Source organism: Octopus bimaculoides, chromosome 1 (genome assembly GCF_046866305.1).
Source record: "Octopus bimaculoides isolate indiv1 chromosome 1, ASM4686630v1, whole genome shotgun sequence".
NCBI lineage: Eukaryota > Metazoa > Mollusca > Cephalopoda > Octopoda > Octopodidae > Octopus > Octopus bimaculoides.
Window position 1 is genome coordinate 87,964,038 of NC_142928.1, and position 22,821 is coordinate 87,986,858.

Below are 22,821 nucleotides of genomic sequence, written 5' to 3' on the forward strand. Positions count from 1 at the left end.
ACCAACGCCGTCGCCACATCAGCAACACGATTCTACGATTACTACTAACCAGCATCAATCTCCACCAGCGTCTACACGACTTTCTATGTACACCAAACTAAACCACCGCGGCACATCTCTCTCTTCGATTCTGTTAGGTGATTCAGCTTCACCACGATAAATAAACAGACAAGAATTACAGCCTGCGATAAACGTCTGTCCTCAAGATTCCGGCCCTGGCATCGATGCCAACACACAACTAGTGATAAGCTCTGCCACACATACGCCTCAACTTCTTTCTCATACAGACTCTTCCTATCGTGTACTCAAGAACTGGTATAAATGCTCACGTGTTACTGACTCTCTTTCTATCTGCTGTAATATCTCACATACACATACATGTATCACTCACACACACTCTTTTCTTTGTACGACGGCCTGTCTTTTATTATGTTATTATATGTCGCATTCACACTCACACACAGACATACATCTTTAATGCCACAATAAATATCTCTGTTATTCATTTCATACGGTTGCCTTCTATCGTCTCTTCATTACTGGTATTTACGAATTCACATATGTTATCGTAGTATAACATATTTTGTATATCATCATTGATATATTATTTTTGTGTTCGACCGTGTGACGCGTATAAATAAAAGGAGTCCTCTTTTTCCATTCGTCACCATTTCTCCTTTTTGAGTTCGCACGGTCATTCTTACATATATATAGACAACTCATCAGACCTGATTAGTCACCTATATTGTCGTTAAATTACTGGTAACTTTCTGACCGACTTTATATAACTAAGGATATACTACTCGACTACATAAAATATAAATGCTTAAAATTAAAATTTCTTTTACAGCATCCTTGTTTACTGAGTTATGGACAACTGACTGGTATACATACATATATATATATATATATATATATATATATATATATATATATATGTTAAAGTCTGTCATACCGGCCATGACGAAGGGAAATAGCCCTGAAACTCGAGTCGCCTTTATATCATCATCATCATCATCATCGTTTAACGTCCGCTTTCCATGCTAGCATGGGTTGGACGATTTGACTGAGGACTGGTGAAACCGGATGGCAACACCAGGCTCCAGTCTGATTTGGCAGAGTTTCTACAGCTGGATGCCCTTCCTAACGCCAACCACTCAGAGAGTGTAGTGGGTGCTTTTACGTGTCACCCGCACGAAAACGGCCACGCTCAAAATGGTGTCTTTTATGTGCCACCCGCACAAGAACCAGTCCAGGGGCACTGGCAACGATCTTACTTGGCTTGCCGGGTCTTCTCACGCACAGCACATTTCCAAAGGTCTCGGTCAGTAGTCATCGCCTCGGTGAGGCCCAATGTACGAAGGTCTTGCCTCACCACCTCAGCCCAGGTCTTCCTGGGCCTACCTCTTCCACGGGTTCCCTCAACTGTTAGGGTGTGGCACTTTTTCACGCAGCTATCCTCCTCCATTCTCACCACATGTCCATACCAGCGCAATCGTCTCTCTTGCACGCCACAACTGATGCTTCTAATGTTCAGCTTTTCTCTCAAGATACTTACACTCTGACGGGTATTCACATTGACATTACACATCCAACGGAGCATACTGGCTTCATTCCTTGCGAGCTTACGTATGTTCTCAGCAGTTACAACCCATGTTTCACTGCCATGTAGCATGGTTGTTCGTACGCATGCGTCATACAGTCTGCCTTTTACTCTGAGTGAGAGTCCCTTTGTCGCCAGCAGGGGTAAGAGCTCTCTAAACTTTGCCCAGGCTATTCTTATTCTAGCAGCTACACTTTCAGCGCACCCACCCCCACTACTAACTTGGTCGCCCAGATAGCGGAAGCTATCGACTACCTCTAGTTTTTCACCCTGGAATGAGATAGAAGTTGTTTCCTGTTTGTTTACAGTCTTTATTGCACCTGAACATCTTTATATATATATATTTATATTTATATATTTATATATTTGATCCTTTATATTGAACACTCAATATTTCATCTACATTCAATACTTTCTTTCATGGTGCCATCCATTTTTATTTTATTTTATTTTATATTGTATATTGTATATCATATTATATATTGTATATTCCATATTCTATACCCCACATTAGTTCTGCAGGAATATAAATAAAACATAAAAAACAGACAGTGTTGGAACTCTTTTAAGCAAAATAATATATTCCTCTATACACAATCATACAAAAAAACCCCACCTTTTTTGTATTTATTTTTACTCGCATATATATATATATATATATATATATATCACCCTTACTCTCTTACTCTCTCACCCTTACTCTCTCACTCTCTTCCCCTCTCTCTCACTCTCTTTCTCTTCCTCCCTTTCTCCCCCCATACCCTCTTCCCTCTCTCTCACTCTCTTTCTCTTCCTCTCTTTCTCCCCCCATACCCACCTTCCCCTCTTTCTCTCCCCCCATACCCACCTTCCCCCTCTCTTAATCCACCTTCCCTCTCTTATACCCACCCTCTCTCCTCTCTTCCTCTCCCCTCCCATACCCATCTTCCCCCTCTCTTACATCCACCTTCCCCTTCTCCCTCCTCGTCAACACCCTCTCATAAGCTCATCCCACCACACCCCAACACACTCCTACTCTACCTTCCCACTCCACCCCATCCAATTCCTTACACCCACCACCCACCCCTACCCACAGACCCCTACCTCTACCCCACCCAAAGCCTAACCCACACTCCACCCATGCCTTCCCCACCTCCCAACACCCTCATATCACACCACACCAATACCCTCGCATCACACCATGCACACCACACCAATACCCTCGCATCACACCATGCACACACTACAACTGACCAACTACTAACTCCCTTTCTCCCTTTCTCCCTTCTCCATTTTCACACTACATACGTCAAGATCACCAGCATTCTACCTCCCACACACAGCCCCTCGTTCCCGATCACCGTTTGTTATCTCCCCCTTTCTTAGCTCTCCTGAAATAAGAATTTCCCACTTCCGGTCAGTCATTGTTATGATCGGCCATTATTATGATTGACCGTTGACTGAACACTATTCAATTTTTTTTCTCTGTGTTTTTCTCCTTGTCTCCGTATTCTTTCTGTTGAAGAGCGTAGCTCGAAACGTCAAAGACTTTCCGTATTCCCGAGCGTCATACTAATATATACTTTTGTTATTTACACCACTTGTCCTCGTCTGTTGTTATTATTTGTATATTCTCCCATATATATATATATATATATATATATATATATATATATATATATATATATATATAAGACAAAAGAATATGAATGGACAATAACAGATCATTACATGCTATATAAGAAAGAAAGAAAGAAAGAAAGAGGACCGAGAGGATAGAATTTACAACGTTCTGAAAGCTATTAATGAATAACTACTAACTCTCAGGTCGAGACAGCAATGGAGTATTGTTTCAATATTTAGGATAGTGCCACTGCTACATACTCTGTCATCTGAGAGAAAGTATTTGAAGAAAGGTATTTTGATTGAGTAACATGCATTGTTCATCAACACACTTCAGTTTCTGGGTCACAGATGTACCATCTTCTCCACTTCTCTTTTATAAAATACACTGCAACAACGGTAGCTTCTGCACGTCAGAACTGACCAGTTTCATTCACCCTGTTACAGGCACTCTCTACTCATTCGTCACCCATATGTATCCAACCCTCACAACGCTGTACTGATTGCAAATTTTGGCACAAGGTCATCAAGTTCAAGGGAGGAGTAAGTCAATTACATCAATCCCAATGCTCGACTAGTACTTATTTTATCAACCCTGAAAGAATAGAAGACAAAGTCAACCTCAGCGGAATTTGAACTCAGAACGTAAAGATGGATGAAATGCCACTAAGGTTTTCACTAAAATGGGTTCACTCCCAGGGACAGAGAACTCTTACTACGCCAGTGTATAATATCAATCCAAAAGTTATTTCAACCAATTTTGCTAAACGTGAAAATATATACATATATATATATATATATATATATATATATATATATATATATATACTCTTTTCAGTCATTTGACTGCGGCCATGCTGGAGCACCGCCTTTAGTCGAGAAAATCGACCCCAGGACTTATTCTTTGTAAGCCTAGTACTTATTCTATCGGTCTCTTTTTGCCAAACCGCTAAGTTACGGGACGTAAACACACCAGCATCGGTTGTCAAGCGATGGTGGGGGGGACAAACACAAACACACACACACACACACACACACACACACATATATATATATATATATATATATACATATACACGACGGGCTTCCTTCAGTTTCCGTCTACCAAATCCACTAACAAGGCTTTGGTTGGCCCGAGGCTATAGTAGAAGACACTTGCCCAAGGTGCCACGCAGTGGGACTGAACCCAGAACCTTGTGGTTGGCAAGCAAGCTACTTACCACACAGCCACTCTTTGATTTTATTTCATTCTATTCAATGAATCCACTTACCTGATGTAGAATGGACTTGAATAACCTGGACCGTATCCTCATAGTTAGCATTTCACCAGATATTCCAAACATAGAATACTAAAATTAAATAATATTATTTTCAAACTGGCATCAATAGACATTTACAAATATTGATTAACATTCAATCCAAAGACCAAAAATTTAAGTGGGAGAAAAAATCAGGTTCAGTGATTTTTATGTCTTTCAATTTATGAAATTTAGTTGTCACGAAATATTTCAGCCTTTTGTAATAAGAAAAAATGCATTTATGTTTCACATTTGCAACCAAAATATATAATCATTGCAGTTACAGTTGTTGTTTTTTTTTAATAACTGACAACTGCATTTTAGGCAAGAACGTGACAAAAAAAAAAATCTGGCATCTTTTTCATTTTGACATTATGTGACCAAACAACAAAAGTAATTCCATGCAGTAATTAATAAAATAATAAAATTGGGGAGAAATGAAAAAAAAAACATATAAGACTAAGATAGTTAACGCTTTAGCATTTAATCTGGTCATATCTGGCCCAAATATTCTACTTGTTTTATGTCAAAACTGACCAGATTCAATCTCTTACACCTACCCTACAATGTCATTCTAAAAATATACAAACGCACCATTGAAATCTTGAAGCTACAATATAATGCATGATTAATTCAAAACAATGCGAATAAATAAGCATTACATTTGACAGAGTAATCTGAATGTTAAAGGGGATAACTGTATACAACTAAGCAGATAAAGCACTTATTAAGACGTGGTTTGCTTCTGGTGAAGCGAGAATCTCTTCTAGGTTAAGCTAATTTGAAGAACATGTATTAATTTACATTAAATTACTAATTTTTTCCCCCTTGCATATTTAGAACAAAATTTGGTCCCTTATACTGACAGTGTTTGTACAACATGGAGTCTATCCATCCAGTCAGGCGATTTGCCTGGACCAGTACAATTTTTCCACACCAGATGTCCCTGTCTTCTTTTGTAGTCTTCATATCCTCAATATTGTATCCGGTGTCTTCCACGATTTGATCAATATATGCTCTTCTTGGTCTGCAGATACTTACATATGTCCATGTATGGGTTTCCAGAGAATGAGATCGCTCCAGTTCACTCATCTGTAAAAATGAGTTGCAACGTCACTGGTGCCAAGCCGTATCAGCCTTTGCCTTTCCCTTGAATAACATCAGTGGCATGGAGAGGTAAGACTGATATTCATGAGTGACTGCTGGTCTTCCTTAAACAGCCTCACCCAGACTTATGTCTCAGATGGAAACTTTCTAGGTGCAATCCCATGGTCATTCATGACCGAAGGGGGTCTAAGGACTGTTAAGAATGAAGATACTTGTACAAATCACAACACTACTTTAACAGAAACCGATATGGGGTTCCACTCAGGTGAGGAACTAACAACATCACGTTAAAAAATTAATAACATGTGACAAGGGTTTTCACCAATTCTTCGGTTAAGAAAACTCCAAAGACTCTATCTTCATGGCATATATCTATGGAAAATTAGAAGCAGTTTCAAGACAAGATAATCCTCAGATCTACATAAACTAATATCAATGAGATTTAATAGATATTCATAAATTCACTTACCTGCATTAAGTAAAAAAAGAAGGACACTACACCAGTTAAAGCAAACAGCAAGCAGTACTTGTGCATTTTATCTTTATCGCCTCCCATATGCTGACATAAATAGATAGATAGATAGATAGATAGATAGATAGATAGATAGACAGACAGACAGACAGGCAAGCAGGTAGACAGACAGGAAGGCAGGCAGATAGTTAGATTGATAGATAGGCAAACAGACAGCCAGACAGATAGATATATAGATAGATAACAGTCCTTTAATTAAAATGAAAGGAATAAATAGAGGTCTTTCCAAGGCCAGGTGTACATGAACGTGTTAAATATAAGTGTGTACAACTATATTTTAATCATCACTGCTTAGTATCCCTACTTTAGTTAATTCCAGCTTGACAAAGCTTTGCACACATCAGAAAATGTTTTACTTGCTGTTTAAATATTAGAACGACAGTTCTTAGTAGGCTATGGTCGATGGATTTCGTGTTCATACTGATGAAGCATAACGATGCAGAAACACGTATCCTATGGTTTGACAATGTCATTCATAACCCAGTAGTGTGTTCTTCTCACACATTGTTTATAGGGAAAATTTCCAGAGACAGTTTTCATAGCAGTGGTCTTCCCATGTTTCGATGTACACTAACATATTAAATATACTTGTACACACCTGTATCTCTACATTATGATAGCATCAGAGATAAATGGCTTATCATAAAATGTACATTGTAGCATACTGACTGCCTTCATTGACAAATGCACTGAGAACTGATTTTTCAAATATATTATCTGAGAAAGATAATTATCTATATAAGACAGTGGAATATTTACACTTCTTTAAACATGGTTTAAATTTTTCTAACCGTAATTTGCATAGATCTAATACTTTTAACAATGAACCTCAATCAGATTATTGACTAGAGCTGCCTCAGCAGTTGCATTCTAATAACCAAGGAAAGAATATGTACATGGGTTTTCTGATTTAGAATGAATCATTTCAAATGTGCGACTAATAGTCATTGTTATAATATGAGCATCATCAAACATCACAGTAAAGTATCAAAATAACTTTGGTATCTGGTGAAAACGTATTTAAATATAATTCTAGTCACTGCTTTATATTAAGCTCCTTGACAAAACTTAAATCCATCACATCAGCAATTAATGTAATTTATAACAGATTTAATTATACTTACATGTAAAACTTCACCAAGTAATAATCCGTAGGCTGGTAGGATGGCACCAAGTACAGAAGAAGCAAGAATTCCTAGGAGAATGTAATGCCATTCTGGTTTGTTCATTTTCAAAATGCTCATACTACTTGCTTCTGATAGATTCTTTTCCTAAAATTCAAAAAAAAATCTTAAATCTCCAATATTTTATCTGAAATGAACTGAGATAGATTCGTATAGTAAGTCGAACCAAGTCTTGATCTTTGTTCCCGTAGGAAACCATTTCATTTTTATCAACGCATGTGGAAAGACAAAAAATTATCTTACAAGTTCATTATTCATCTGCATAAATTTGAGACCTTGTGGTTTTAGAATTTCTATTGGTTCTCAAAGAAGAGAATATCATAGAACTTTCAGCAAGATGAATCATGAATTGGCTTCAAAAATTCACCATTGCAAACAATTCGCTTCATTTACACAGTGAATGCATTAAGGAAAGGCATAAATGTCATAGTACATAATTTTCCCTTCACTATAAATCTCATTAAAAAAAACATGAAATCTGAAATTATATACTGAATTAAAAATTCAATCTATAATTAAATTTTTATGCCTTAAATCAACCAAGAGCACAAATATATACTGGAAAAGTTTCTTACTTAGTCAATGGAGAGGATGTTCAGTTGTAATATTTGTAAATTAATACATACAGGTAACTGAAAGAGGAATCATGGGAGTACAGCTCTGAAGAGAGGGTTTTAGGTAAAATGTTTAAGATAGTGTTTGGAAACATAATCTTTGATAGGTGAGAAAAGCAATAGGATTAGAGCATATCTTGCTAATTCGGGTAAGCAGGAAGCAGTAATACCTGTAAAAGAGACAAATGAATACACATCATGCTGATGAGCCAGAGGTTGAAGTGTGTCGCTGAATAAAGGTTTGCTAATCAAATTGGGGACTTTTTTTTAGGTCAATCAGTATATAATTCTCTAACAGTTATATATCAAATTCTTCCTCCTATATATGTGATTTTTATAGATAGTTAACAAGGAGTCGGAATTGAATAATTTCCAATCATGCAGATAAGTGTAGTCTTTGAGATGTAGATTTTTCTTTGTTATGATTCACGTTCGCCAGGAAAACTTAGCAATTATTGTCAAGCATGACATTTTAGCCGCATGATCGTGAGTAAGGAAAGTGTAGTATTGCAAATGTGTTTGTGTTCTGTCGAATAAGGTTCAGCAGTTATATCTCCATCAGTGGATGATTTAAAGAAATTTGCTCATCAATACGATAAATGTCTAATTTAAACAAAAGATGCGCTAAGAGATAAAATACAAAGTGGCAGTGGTATGTATGTAAGTAACATAGACAAATACATGTATATATTCCCACTTAAATGTGAATGTTCTGTTAGAAGAAGCATTTCTGCAGTAGATACCATGAGAAAAACTCTCATATAGGCTTTTAGTGCAAAATGCACGCTTGTTTATATCATTAACAAGGAGATAAATTCCCACCAACTCCAATTCTTAGACCACCAGATCACATGTTTTCGACATTCCTTGCTCACATCGGTGATGGATGCTCAACTGCTAAAGATTGCAGTGACTCACCTCCCTGCCAGTGATATATAGAAAATCAGTACCAGAGCAGACACTGGTGTCACGATTAACCAGTTAGCTTGTTAAAAATATATATTAGCGACAGAGGCATTATTGATACCAAGAGATAATATTTATTCCCACTCAAACATAGACGTGCTGGAAGAACAAACTTTACTGCAGTAAATACCATGAGAAATCTCCCTGCTAGCGATATAAACAAGCGTGTATTTTGCACCAAAATCCTATATCAGAGTTTTTTTCATGGTATTTACCACAGTAAAGTTTCTTCTGGCAGAACATCCACATTTAAGTGGGAATAAATATTCCCTCTCAGTATTAATACTGCCTCTGCCACTAATATATGAACACATGTATGGAGAAAAAACATACAATGTAAATTCTTTATCTGTGAAAAATGTTCTACCTCTAGAGGATGTATCATTATAAAGCTGATCTTAATCACCACTTGGTAATTATGATACAGCCTCTAGAGGCAATTAATAAATCAAGAATTTATGTTCTATGTCATTTTACACACTTGTATTTGTTTATGATAAATGTCCAGGTTGTTTCTGGATTATATTAAAGTAGGCATTTAATCAATTACAGAAATCTTGTACCACTTGCAAATATAAGAAATGATAGTGATGTCATTTGTTTCACAGGGAAAAGTTTGAATTCATAATCTGAAAATGAGTAATGCAGACATTCTGCAATGCAATTATCTGACAAGAACATGTCTAAACAAGAAATAGAGACAGATAGGGACTATAAACAGGCAACTTTGCCAGAATGGATTGGGATAAGCAAGATGAAAAGGCTACAAAACTGCCTTCACTAACGTTCATGAAGACATTAAACAGTTGTTGCATTTGTTATGAAAACAAGTCTTCAGTAAATTTGTTTTATGGAAGACACACTGCTCATCAATGAGGATGGAGAACAACTCGAAATTATTAAAGAGGATGTCGTTTAATACTGTTTCTATCAACTTTGAGGTATTGAAAATCATGTCAACAGGACAGGTTAGTTGGCAGATTTAGAGAAGTTATGTTTCTTGAAGCAAAATTGTTTTATTTCTATTTATGTTGCGTTGCACAGTCACCATAGTTACGAATGGTAAGTAGGTGAATTAAGCAAAATTAATAGAGATGTTATATGCTGTACTCTCTCTCTCTCTCTCTCTCTCTCTCTCTCTCTCTCTCTCTTTTCTATATCACTCTTTCTGTCTCTTCTATATCTCCCTTTTCTCTCTCTCTCTTCTATATTTCTCTTTATATATATTTTTTTTCTCTTCTTTGCTTTCTTTCCCTTCCTCGTTCTCACTCTCTCTCTCTCTCTCTCTCTCTCTCTCTCTCTCTCTCTCTCTCTCTCTCTCTCTCTCTCTCCCTGCATCCCTGCAACTATAGCTACAGAGCCGCAGCTTGTAAATCACTTGGAGCTTTTGTAGTAATTGGCTCATGAGGGAAGTAAATGTAGATACTTATAGGGATAGCATCAGTCACTACTTAGATGGGTCAGATTTGTTCAGTAGAACAGAATATAGCTAAATGACTTCTAGTTGTTTGAGGATTTCAGAGTGCAATAAAAGCAATATATAGTCTTAAAATAATAGAGAAGACAGAATTTGAAGAAGAATGGCTAAAGAGCTTTGCTGCTGATAACTAAAGAGCTTTTGTTGCTGATATTCAGGTGAAAACATTGGGTATGGTGAGCATGGATTCGACATAAGAGTAAATATCATCATTGGGAAAGAAATTGAACTACAGACTAGATCGTGAACAGCAAAGATTTACTAAAGATAAAGAATGTGTATATTATGTATTAGAAGGGGATGGCCAGTAGAGATATGTTTGCTGTGAAATCAATGGTTATTTTCATGAATGAGGGGAGGTGAAAAATGAGCAATAGATATGAAATTCATTTACTGTATCAGTTTCATATGGGAATATAAAAACAAAACATATTAGCAAATTCAAAGTAATACTCACGTGTTGAAAATGAATTATCTATATGGTCTTTATAAATTTGTTTTCTTGTTTGAGTTTTTTTTTATTGTTGTTTATATATATATATAACATACATTTATATATATGTGTGGAGGTGCAATGGCCCAGTGGTTAGGGCAGTAGACTCGCGATCACAGGATCACGGTTTCGATTCCCAGACCGGGCGCTGTGAATGTTTATTGAGCATAAACACCTCTAAGTTCCACGCGGCTCCGGCAGGGTATGGTGGCGAACCCTGCTGTACTCTGTCACCATAACTTTCTCTCACTCTTACTTCCTGTTTCTGTTGTGCCTGTAATTCAAAGGGTCAGCCTTGTCACACTTTGTCATGCTGAATATCCCCGTGAACTACGTTAAGGGTACACGTGTCTGTGGAGTGCTCAGCCACTTGCACGTTAATTTCATGAGCAGGCTGTTCCATTGATCGGATCAACTGGAACCCTCGACGTCGTAAGCGACGGAGTGCCAACAACAAAATATATATATATATATATATATATATATATATATAATCCTTTAATATTCTCATGTTTATGTATATTTGTTTTACAAGATACCTGATGTGAAGACATGTGTTGAAACAGATATTGTTATATTTCAGGACAATCATTTTTCTTTTTTTCATGCCAAATAAACATATGCACTATATATTCGTTCTTCAGATTTATGTTATTACTGTTCTTACTTTATGACCTATGTCTGGAAATCTTTTGTCACACATCCTGTGACAAAATATAACAATATGTTTAATACTCATAACCTAACCTATTATCACAAACATAAACATGAATCAGTTTATGTTTGTGAAAAAACACACACAAACAAACATGTGTGTGTGTGAGAGAGAGAGAGAGAGAGAGAGAGAGAGAGAGAGAGAGGGAGAGTGAGAGGGACAGAGGGAGAGAGAGAGAGAGGGAGAGAGAGAGAAAGAGAGAGAGAGAAAGAGAGAGAGAAAGAGAGAGAGAGAGAGAAAGAGAGAGAGAGAGAAAGAGATAGAGAGAGTTTGTGTCTGTGTGTGTTTTCACTTTTTGAAGAGTGGATGAGAGTCATGTATTGAAATGACTGAAAACCGTTGCCATAAATATAACGTAGTTTAAAATATATCAAACCTCTTCCAAGGATGCTTCATTTTCTGTTTCTCCCTGATCATCCAATGATAGTGATTTTGCTGTTAGGTATGGATGTCTGGACGCGCTGTCTTTTTCTGTCTCTTCAAAATGAAAGTAAAACTATTGAATGTGAATGCTTGATCAGACTTATATTCTCATTGACTTCAATCACTCACAACCAGACAATGTAACAGCTGAAGTTCCCTATCTCATTTTTTTTCTTTTCTTTTTTTTTTTTCTTAATGCAGAAACCGAGTTAATAACACACAACAGAACAGATTTTCTTTCAAATATTTCATGAGCGATGTCTATTTCGATCATTCTATTAATTTTTTGGTTTTTCTTTTGTATTTTGTTTTTTGTCTTCTTGTGTCAGGATCCACGAGTACAGGTGATGTTCTGTAACTGAAGAGTTACTATTCTGCAACACATCACTTGTCAGTGAACAGGTCGCGGTCTCAAAGCAACGAAAATATTTTGACAAATTAAATTTAAATGTTGAAGTGAATCTAACGGTTTTTGTGTATTATTTTAAATGGCTTATAAACACCTTCCACGCTGCAACTGTTTTCGTTCCAACACACGATCTCAGATCAGGTCACTTGCTATGCAAGTACATCTCCGTAAATTTATTTGGTTGTAGATGTAATAACTCTCTCGGTTTAACTCCAGTATCTGGCACCTTGGGTACCTTTAACAGAGTCCACTCTGTTGTAATCATTCAATCAAAGTCTCCAATTCTATGATAACCTCCATCCCACCAGTATTGAGGTTCCTGTAAAAGGAGTACTATCACCCATCCTAACTATAAAATTAATAATACATATATATTTGTATATCTCTGCAACTTATTTAATTGAATTCACAAACAAAAAAAGAGTTAGCATTTCCAACATATATTCCCAACTGATTTCATCATCATCATCATCATCGTTTAACGTCCGCTTTCCATGCTAGCATGGGTTGGACGATTTGACTGACGACTGGTGAAACTGGATGACAACACCAGGCTCCAATCTAATTTGGCAGAGTTTCTACAGCTGGATGCCCTTCCTAACGCCAACCACTCAGAGAGTGTAGTGGGTGCTTTTACGTGTCACCCGCACGAAGGCCAGTCAGGCGGTACTGGCAACGGCCACGCTCAAAATGGTGTCTTTTATGTGCCACCCGCACAAGAGCCAGTCCAGGAGCACTGGCAACGATCTCGCTCGAAAATCCTACGAAGACCAGTCAGGCGGTACTGGCAACGGCCACGCTCAAAATGGTGTATCTTATGTGCCACAGGCACAAGAGCCAGTCCAGGGGCACTGGCAACGATCTCACTTGGCTTGCTGGGTCTTCTCACGCACAGCACATTTCCAAAGTCATCGCCTCGGTGAAGCCCAATGTTCGAAGGTCTTGCCTCACCACCTCAGCCCAGGTCTTCCTGGGCCTACCTCTTCCACGGGTTCCCTCAACTGTTAGGGTGTGGCACTTTTTCACGCAGCTATCCTCATCCATTCTCACCACATGTCCATACCAGCACAATCGTCTCTCTTGCACACCACAACTGATGCTTCTAATGCTCAGCTTTTCTCTCAAGATACTTACACTCTGACGGGTATTCACATTGACATTACACATCCAACGGAGCATACTGGCTTCATTCCTTGCGAGCTTACGCATGTCCTCAGCAGTTACAGCCCATGTTTCACTGCCATGTAGCATGGCTGTTCGTACACATGCGTCATACAGTCTGCCTTTTACTCTGAGTGAGAGTCCCTTTGTCGCCAGCAAAGGTAAGAGCTCTCTAAACTTTGCCCAGGCTATTCTTATATATATATATATATATATATATATATATATATATATATATATATATATATATATACTACTGTGTCTGGAGAGAGTCATTACTTTTTAAATATCTAAAGTAACTCACTGTCAGAAGAAAAAAAAGTGTTGCACATAATTAAAGATAGAGGTACAGATGTCATTGTGTGGTAAGAAATTTGCTTCTGAACCACATGGATCTGGGTTTAGTCCTACTGCATGGCACCTTGGATAAGTGTTTTCTACTCTAACCTCAGGCGACTAAAGCCTTGTGAGTGGATTTGAAAGATGCACCTGATGCAGTAATTATGGCTGGTAGAAGTACAAGAGAAGTTCCTAATGTAGAGGGTGTGCTGGTTGGGTCCAGTGAGGGAGGTGGTGTTAGTGATAAAGGGACAGGTGTGGCAACGGGATCTGGAGCAAGGGAAGGATCCGGGTGGGGTTGGAATGGAGGGAGAGGGAGCTACAAACCAGTAGATTGCGTAGGTTATGGGCGCATTTGAAGGAGAGCAGGGGTTGGTTGAGGGAAATGGGAAGGATGGTGGGATTTAGCTGGAGTCGACGGAAGGCTCGCAAGATCCTCCGACGAAGGGGTAGGGTGGTGGGTGGAAAAAGAGGGGAAGAGGATGTGGCTGGGGATCAGTGTAGGGAAGGAGTGAGGGCGGTGGTGCGATCAATTTGACAAGTGCAGGTAAGGACAGTTTGGACAAGGGTGGATGGGTATCCGTGACGCATGAACAAGCGGGCCAGGTATTAAGACTGGATCTCGAAATCCTGGTCCCGGCTGCACAGGCATCGGGGGCGGAGGAACTGGCCCGTTTGGTGTGGGAGGGATGAGAGGAGGAAAAGTTGAGGTAGAGGTGGAAGTCCGTGGGTTTGAAGAAGACAGAGGTGGTGAGAGAGTGGGAAAGGTGATCAATGGAAAGAGAGATATCCAAGAAGTTTACAGAAGTCTCAGAGATGGTAGAGGTAAATTCGAGAGAAGGGTGGAAGTTAGAAATGAAAGATTTGAAATTAGAGAGTTGTTCGCTGGAGAGGGACGTTGCGCTTGTACAGTCGTCTATATAGCGTCTGTATAGCTCTGGGATCGGTCCGGAGAATTATGAGAAGATTTGGGCCTCAACGTAACCAAAAAATAAGTTGGCAAAATTGGGACCCATTCTCATTTCCATAGTGACACCAGAGATTTGCTGGTAAATCTCTCCAGCGAACGTAAAGCAGGTGAGAAGGGAGGACGAGTTCTGCTAGGTGGAGAAGGGTGATGCTGGGTGTGGGTCGGGTCGACGGCTGAGGAAGTATTGCAAGGCTAAGAGGCCATCGTTGTGGGGGTTCACAGTATACAGAGATTTTATGTCCAAGGTAAAAAGGAGGCGTGAAGGACTGTAGGAGGAAGGAGAAGGAAACGGAGAGGTGAAGGGTGTGGTTGGTGCAGCAACTAAAAGGGACAAGATGAGGTTGAGATATTTTAAGATGAGTCCTGTGGGGCAGTTACAGGCGGAAACAATAGGGTGGCTTGGGCTGTTGGGTTTGTGCATTTTGGATAGAAAATAGATTGTAGAGGTACGGGGTGTCCGGACAATGAGGTTGGTGACGGTAAGGGGAAGGGCAGAAGATGAGATGAGGTTATGGATGGTGGAGGACACGTGCTGCTGGCAGGAGGGGTGGAGTCGGAGGGGAAGAGGCGACAGATGAGGGGGTTCGGAAGCTGACTGAGCGCTTCAGCCTTGTATAGGTCCACACGCCACACCACCACTGTTCCACCTTTGTCTGCCGGTTTGACACGATGTCGTTGCAGTGACGGAGGCCGCGTATGGTGACTGATTCATCTCGGATGATGTTGATCCAGAGGGATCTTTTTTTGTGGAAATTGAATCGGTCAACCAGTGCGTTGCAGTCATGCACGAACAAGTCCAGGCTGCTGAACTGGTCTGGAGGTGGCGTTCAGTTGAATGGGCAGTACCCCAGCTCCGAGAAGCAATCCCGATTGTCGTAACGCTGTGTTGACATGTGGAAAAATGCGCGTAGTTTAATGCGGTGCAGGAACTGCCTGACAGTTCGGAATAGTCCGTGCAGCTCCAAGTTAGATGAACAAAATGCAAATAAGTAACAAGGATGTCGAGGTATCAGTGCATTACGGCCATTTCAAGCGGCTCCATTTAATCGATCAATGAAAACATTATATTAATTTGAAAGAAACCGCTCTCCTCAGAAGTAGATGATCATATAGATTTCCATGGTTTCTAGTACTTATAGAAATTTGCTAAAAATGGTTTATCCCTTATGTTGGAAATCTATATGGTCATCTACGTCTGAGGAGAGCGGTTTCTTTCAAATTGATGTAATGTTTTCATTGATTGATTAAATGGAGCTGCTTGAAATGGCCGTAATGCATTGATACCTGGACATCCTTGTAACTTATTTGTACATGTATATATATATATATATATATATATTAAAACCGGAATAATGAACTTAAATAGCACCCATCCTACATCCCCTTACAGGAAGACCAACACAACTTCAACTAAAACGTAAGGCTTTCTTTACCTATCGATATTATTACACCACCATATACATTAATATACCCACCAATCACTTCTCCTACATCCCTCGCACAACGAACTCTTAACATACTCCTCTACATTCTGATGAGATCTGCCAAACCATTGGCTAGATTGAAACGTACGTAAATGACTATTACATAACATTCACAATGACTCACTACATAACCTCAACCTCCACAATGACTCATTACATAACCTCCACACAATAAAACAACGGCTAACTAGCCCAACAGAATTGCTTCTTCTTGTATTTGTTGCGCCATTCTCCACATAAATATATATATATATATATATATATATATATATATATATATATATAAGGTTTTTAAACTTTTAAATTTTCATATTCAAAAGAGACAGAGACTTCAAATTCGATATATCGATTTATTCACCACTCTATGTTAACATTTCTGTGCCAAACTTATCCAGTGACTGGTCCATTGGATTTAGACATTTGGCACTTCTTCAGGAGTGGTTACCTTTCGAACAAAACACGAAAAAACACATACATAACTATTATTAGGTCTTTAGGATCTCGTTAGCTTTCGTCTTTGTTATTATAGGGGAGATAACTCCTTAATTTTCTATTTTTATTGCTCTCCTGTGGATTTCCACTAGATTAATTAATCATTTTGTTTATTTCTCTTTACTATACTATATTACCCGTATACATATGCATACATACACTTTACCCGTATACCTATCCATATATACATACACACACACATATACATATGTATACACATATACGTACACACACACATACACATACATATATATATCTATCTATCTATATATATATACATACATATACACACATACATACAAATACAACACACATACATATATACATACACATGCACACACACACACATATATATATATATATATGTATATATATATATATATATATATATATATATATATATATATATATATATATATATATATATTTCCACAATACATTTCTACATCTTAACGTACATTTCCACAAACACATTTATGAAAACTTTGCCTTGATTGATGTTGCGAATTAAGGTCTGTTATATTAACAATAATTGAATTCCGCATTTAACCTGCATTCTGTAGCCATGTTCTGTGTAATTGTCATTGCATTTTTCAATTAGATTAATAGAGATCTGTTTCCGTTCGTTTTATCTTTTCATGTTTTTTTTTTCTTTGTTATTTAAGAAATAGATAGAAACATTATATACAACCAATTTTTGTTAGATCTATGAACATTCTTTTAATACCTCGCAGATATTTACCTTCAATTTATAAATCAGAAATGCTGGATTGTTACTCTGGAGGCTTTAAATGTAAATTTACGAGATTTAATAATGAACTCTGGAATATGAATAAAAAGGTAGGTTTTTAATTTCTCTAACACCTTAGTGTGATAGACCAGTTATTTAATATTTCACACTATGAAGTACAGAACAACGGCTGACTCACCCTATTGATGACAGAATGAGAGTTAGGACAATCAGACTCACTCCATGCGTATTAGTTGAACAAGAGAAGTATCATCTGGATACTGGTTGTTTCGCAGACACGCTACTAACTTACTCTTTTACTCCTTTACTTGTTTCAGTCATTTGACTGCGGCCATGCTGGAGCACTGCCTTTTAGTCGAGCAAATCGACCCCAGGACTTGTTTGGAAGCCTAGTACATATTCTACCGTTCTCTTTTGCCGAACCGCTAAATTACGGGGACGTAAACACACCACCATCGGTTGTCAAGCGATGCTGGGGGGGGGGGACAAACACTGACACACAAACATATACACACACACATACATACATACATATATATATATATATACAACGGGCTTCTTTCAGTTTCCGTCTACCAAATCTACTCACAAGGCTTTGGTCGGCCCGAGGCTATAGTAGAAGACACTTGCCCAAGGTGCCACGCAGTGGGAAAGAACCCGGAACGATGTTGTTGGTAAGCAAGCTACTTACCACACAGCCACAGCTGCGCCTATAACTTCTAGATTATAAAATAAAGTTTCTCTGGAAACTTTGCCTTATAATCTAGATTAATGAACAGGGTTATCATTATTGTATAATCTTTATTTAACTAAGAACTAGGACATTTAACTGCACGTGAACGCCATTCTTTTTTAATTTTAAACTAGACCAAATCAACACAGATCTACAATTATTAGTGCTAATTAAAAACCAAACAATAATTTATCCATTATCGAAATATAGAAGTATTTTTTTTACTTAGAATATAACCTTAACCGGTTAGATACCTGCCTGCATTTTCTTAGTTACCTTGTCTTTTTTTATTAATGACAGATCCTGTATTTAAAGGATATTAAAGAAATTGCATAATCTGTGTTTTAGACATTATGGTAGGTAACTCGGGATTTACAATACCTGCAAATGACCCCATTAGATGATTAACTATATATGCTTCAACGTATTTAAGACTAGAAGTTTTAAGATACAATTTGCAGGCTCTAAGAACAAGTCTTATTGACGTTATAACACAGCGAATGACATTATGGAAACGTTAAGCCTTGATATTGCTTACTATATTGATAATAAAGCTTATTTCATGCTTGTGATACTTACTGTCATCTTCTTCAACGTTGAGTTTCTGAAAAGGAATAAAATTATGATTAACATTAAAAGAGTATTTAATTGAAACTTCAAGTATGTCTCAAGGTTTAACAAGTTTAAACAAAATGTTATATATAAATATATATATATATATATATATATATATATATATATATATATATATGTGTGTGTGTGTGTGAGTGTGTATGTATTTATGTGTATATATATATATATATATATATATATATACATGTATTTATGTAGGACAAATTTGGCTATTGGCCAAGTTCATCGTGAGGACTACTCCACAAACCACCTTTAGCAATACGAGAAGACAGTGTTTTTTCTGTCTAGTGAAAGAAGTTGTCTGCTGGATGAAGCTAAAAAGATTGAAGTTAGACACCTGTTTTGGTCAAGCCCTCATCGAATTTTTCAAGTTCCATTGAAAAAGAATTGAAAAAGAATTTTTAAGTGTAGAACTAATTTTAGTTTTGTAATTTATCCAATAAATCTACGCACAGCTCAACCATGACATACGAGTAAATGCAATTTCCTTTTTTGCCAATTTTCTCCAAGAAATCTGGTATCTGTCAAATCACATCAAAAGGACGAAGTATATCAAATTTCTATTTGCAGTCTTTGTTTCACAAATAAAAATAATATTGATTAAACGAGAACACATTAATAATTTCCAGTCTTACCTGTGCCATAACAAGTGAATAATAAAGTCCGTCTTGTTTCATTAATTCTTCGTGGGTTCCTCTCTCAACAATTTCTCCATCTTTCATAGCTAAAATCATATCTGCTGATTGAATTGTTGATAATCTGTGAGCAGCAACTAATGTAGTGCGACCACTCCGTGCCTAAAAGTTTTATTTGGAAATAAAAAAGAGTATATGCATGTCTTTTTGTTTGTTTAACAATAAAATTCTATGACAAAGACAGCAGAATATCAATAGATAGTTAATAAAGCGCGAATAATTTGGATGTAATAGGGTTTTATAAAGAGTGCAAAACAAGACGTACCTTGTCAAGTGCACTCTGCACAATCATTTCACTTTCAGTGTCTAGGGCTGAAGTTGCTTCATCAAGCAACAAAAACAACGGTTTCCTAACTAAAGCACGTGCAATAGCGATTCTTTGTCTCTGGCCTCCGCTTAGTTGAGCTCCTCTTTCACCAACTAATGTATTGTATTTCTGAAAATAAAATTCAAATTATATTAGTTTTAAATTGTAAGATTTATTTTAAATATTTATAAAGTTGAAAAATTGTAAACAATTTATTAATGCTAAATATTGTTCATGCTTTACCACCATTCACAAACTAAAGTTATGATCACTTTGCATAATGACATTTTCTAAATAAATTTTATCAAACATGGATCACAAATTAAATGTATAACTACAAGTGTTGTGTTTTGTTTTGGATATGACACCACTCCACAAGCTTTGGAATTTATGAAATTTCACTTTATAAATCTTTTATTTGTAACTAAGCCAATGAAACATTTCATTTTACAATCTATATGCAAATATAGTTTAAAGTAAATTCTGAAAATAACGATTTTTAAAGATATTTTAACCTAATTATATTGACAATTTCATATGCAGTGTTGGCGAGATTTATATTGAAATGAAACTATTTACGGGGAATCAAACACACCAACACTGAAATGGTTTCTGAAATGGTCTCATTTCAATATAAAATTTAGTAGTTAACCATAGACTAACGCAGAGCATAAAATCTATTGAATTTCTATTATATTCGTTATTGTCTGTAGAGAAAATATTTCATTTGAAATTTACAGCTATTACTTGAGATGTGACTTAATCATAAGATACCAAAAAAAAATGAAAATTAATGAAATTATTATGCTAAAAGAATGTTTCCTAGCAAATATTTTGTTTTTCCCTTTTATATACATATCCATCCTCCAAACTTAGTAGCTAACATATAGCCATATATATTGAAATATTTCCATCAATTCTTTCATATTTTGAAATGTTTTAACTAAGGAAGGTTTATATAATAGATGCATTTCCTATTATATATTACGCAAACATGTTACGTACGTATTTAATGATTTCAAAATATCACTATTTGGGTTTTACTTCAATATTACAACTTATACGACTCGATGCCAGTGCAAACAAACCAGTCTAGATTCCACATATGGGAATGCTCTTACAGCTATTTGGAGTAGTTTGTTATATTTGACTTGAGTCGAAAATCCTTGTACCATGCATCGCTTCTTAGCGTAACACAGTGTGTGTGTGTGTGTGTGTGTGTGTGTGTGTGTGTGTGTGTGTGTGTGTGTTTCCCATTTTAAAAGTTAGCATTATGTAGAAATATTTGGGTATGAATTAGCGATATAATACTTAATAAATCATCTACATTTTGCAGTGTCTATACTGTAGCATTTTCAATGTGTACACAATATTTTTTATTGTTTAAGGCGGCGAGCTGGCAGAAACGTTAGCGCGCCGAGCGAAATGCTTAGCGGTATTTCGTCTGTCTTTACGTTCTGAGTACAAATTCCACTGTGGTCGACTTTGCCTTTCATCCTTTCGGGGTCGATAAATTAAGTACCAGTTGCGTACTGGGGTCGATCTATTCAACTGGGCCCCCTCCCCAAAAATTTCGGGCCTTGTGCCTAGAGTAGAAAAGAATATTTTTTATTGTCTAACACATATTAGCAATAGCAGAATACAGAAGTTTGTAAACTGCTAACTTGTAGAATATTCTAATTATATATATTTATTGTTAGCTATTAATTCACTATTTGATAATTCTTGATGAAATCAAAATTAGAAATATTGCCTTCAGGAAAATGGATAAATCAAAGAAATTTAAACACTGTCATCAATATCAGTTTACAGTAACAAGATTTCTTAAATACTTTTTAAATATCTAAAGTAACTCACTGTCAGAAGAAAAAAAGTGTCGCATATAATTAAAGATATAAGTGCAGATGTCATTGTGTGGTAAGAAATTTGCTTCTGAACCACATGGATCTGGATTTAGTCCTACTGCGTGGCACCTTGGATAAGTGTTTTCTACTCTAACCTCAGGCGACCAATGTCTTGTGATTGGATTTGGAAGATGGAAACAAAGATCGTCATGTGTGTGTGTGTGTGTGTGTGTGTGTGTGTGTGAGACCCTATCACTGCTCGGCAACCAGTGTTGGTGTGTTTGCGTCCTCGTAAATTAGCAGTTCAGCAAAAGAATCCGATAGACTAAGTACGTGGCTTAAAAAATTAACTCTTGTTAATTCGTTTGACTAAACTTCTTTAAGCTATACTCTATACTCCAGCATGGCTGCAATCTAATGACCAAAACAAGTAAAAGGTTTCATATGCATAAATATTTATTTTAGATTAATATTGTATGTAGACAGATAGACAACACATTTGCAAATAATAGGCATACAATCTAGTAGTTTAACTTACAATTTCTTAACTGTTTTCTTTATTCTCTATTATTTTTTAGTGTCCTTTCACTAAAGCACAGTACAACATGAAACTTAAATTTCCATACAACTCAATTCATAAATCAGAGAAATCACAAAATTTACCTCTGGAAGTTGTGAAATGAAATTGTGCGCATTAGCTTCCTTCGCTGCTGCAATTACTTCTTCATCTGTTGCTTTCAGATCACCATTACGAATATTCTCTTTTATAGAAGTTCCAAACAAAACAGATTCCTGATTTACTACACCGAATAACTTACGCAGTGACTGCACGTTATATTCTTTTATACTTTTACCATCTATTAATATCTGAAGTAAATATTATTACACGATGATTTAAACAAATTATCGAATTTTAAGATTACATTCAACAACTAACAAAAAATATTCCTTTAGTTAACTCAAGAAGAATAATAAAAAAAAAACAAAGT

General features: G+C 36.8%; 1 protein-coding gene across 1 annotated transcript in view; it reads right to left on the reverse strand.

Annotated features, from left to right (window-relative positions):
• LOC106876319 (phosphatidylcholine translocator ABCB4-like) overlaps nt 1-22,821 on the reverse strand; it is an 87,324-nt gene that overhangs the window by 30,523 nt on the left and 33,980 nt on the right. The window contains exons 11-18 of the mRNA XM_089347744.1: nt 22,496-22,699; nt 19,947-20,117; nt 19,622-19,783; nt 18,933-18,957; nt 11,968-12,068; nt 7,267-7,413; nt 6,080-6,169; nt 4,477-4,554 (exon numbers count right to left, since the gene is read on the reverse strand). Coding sequence (XP_089203870.1) covers nt 4,477-4,554; nt 6,080-6,169; nt 7,267-7,413; nt 11,968-12,068; nt 18,933-18,957; nt 19,622-19,783; nt 19,947-20,117; nt 22,496-22,699 — 978 coding nt within the window. The remainder of the gene's footprint in view (nt 1-4,476; nt 4,555-6,079; nt 6,170-7,266; nt 7,414-11,967; nt 12,069-18,932; nt 18,958-19,621; nt 19,784-19,946; nt 20,118-22,495; nt 22,700-22,821) is intronic.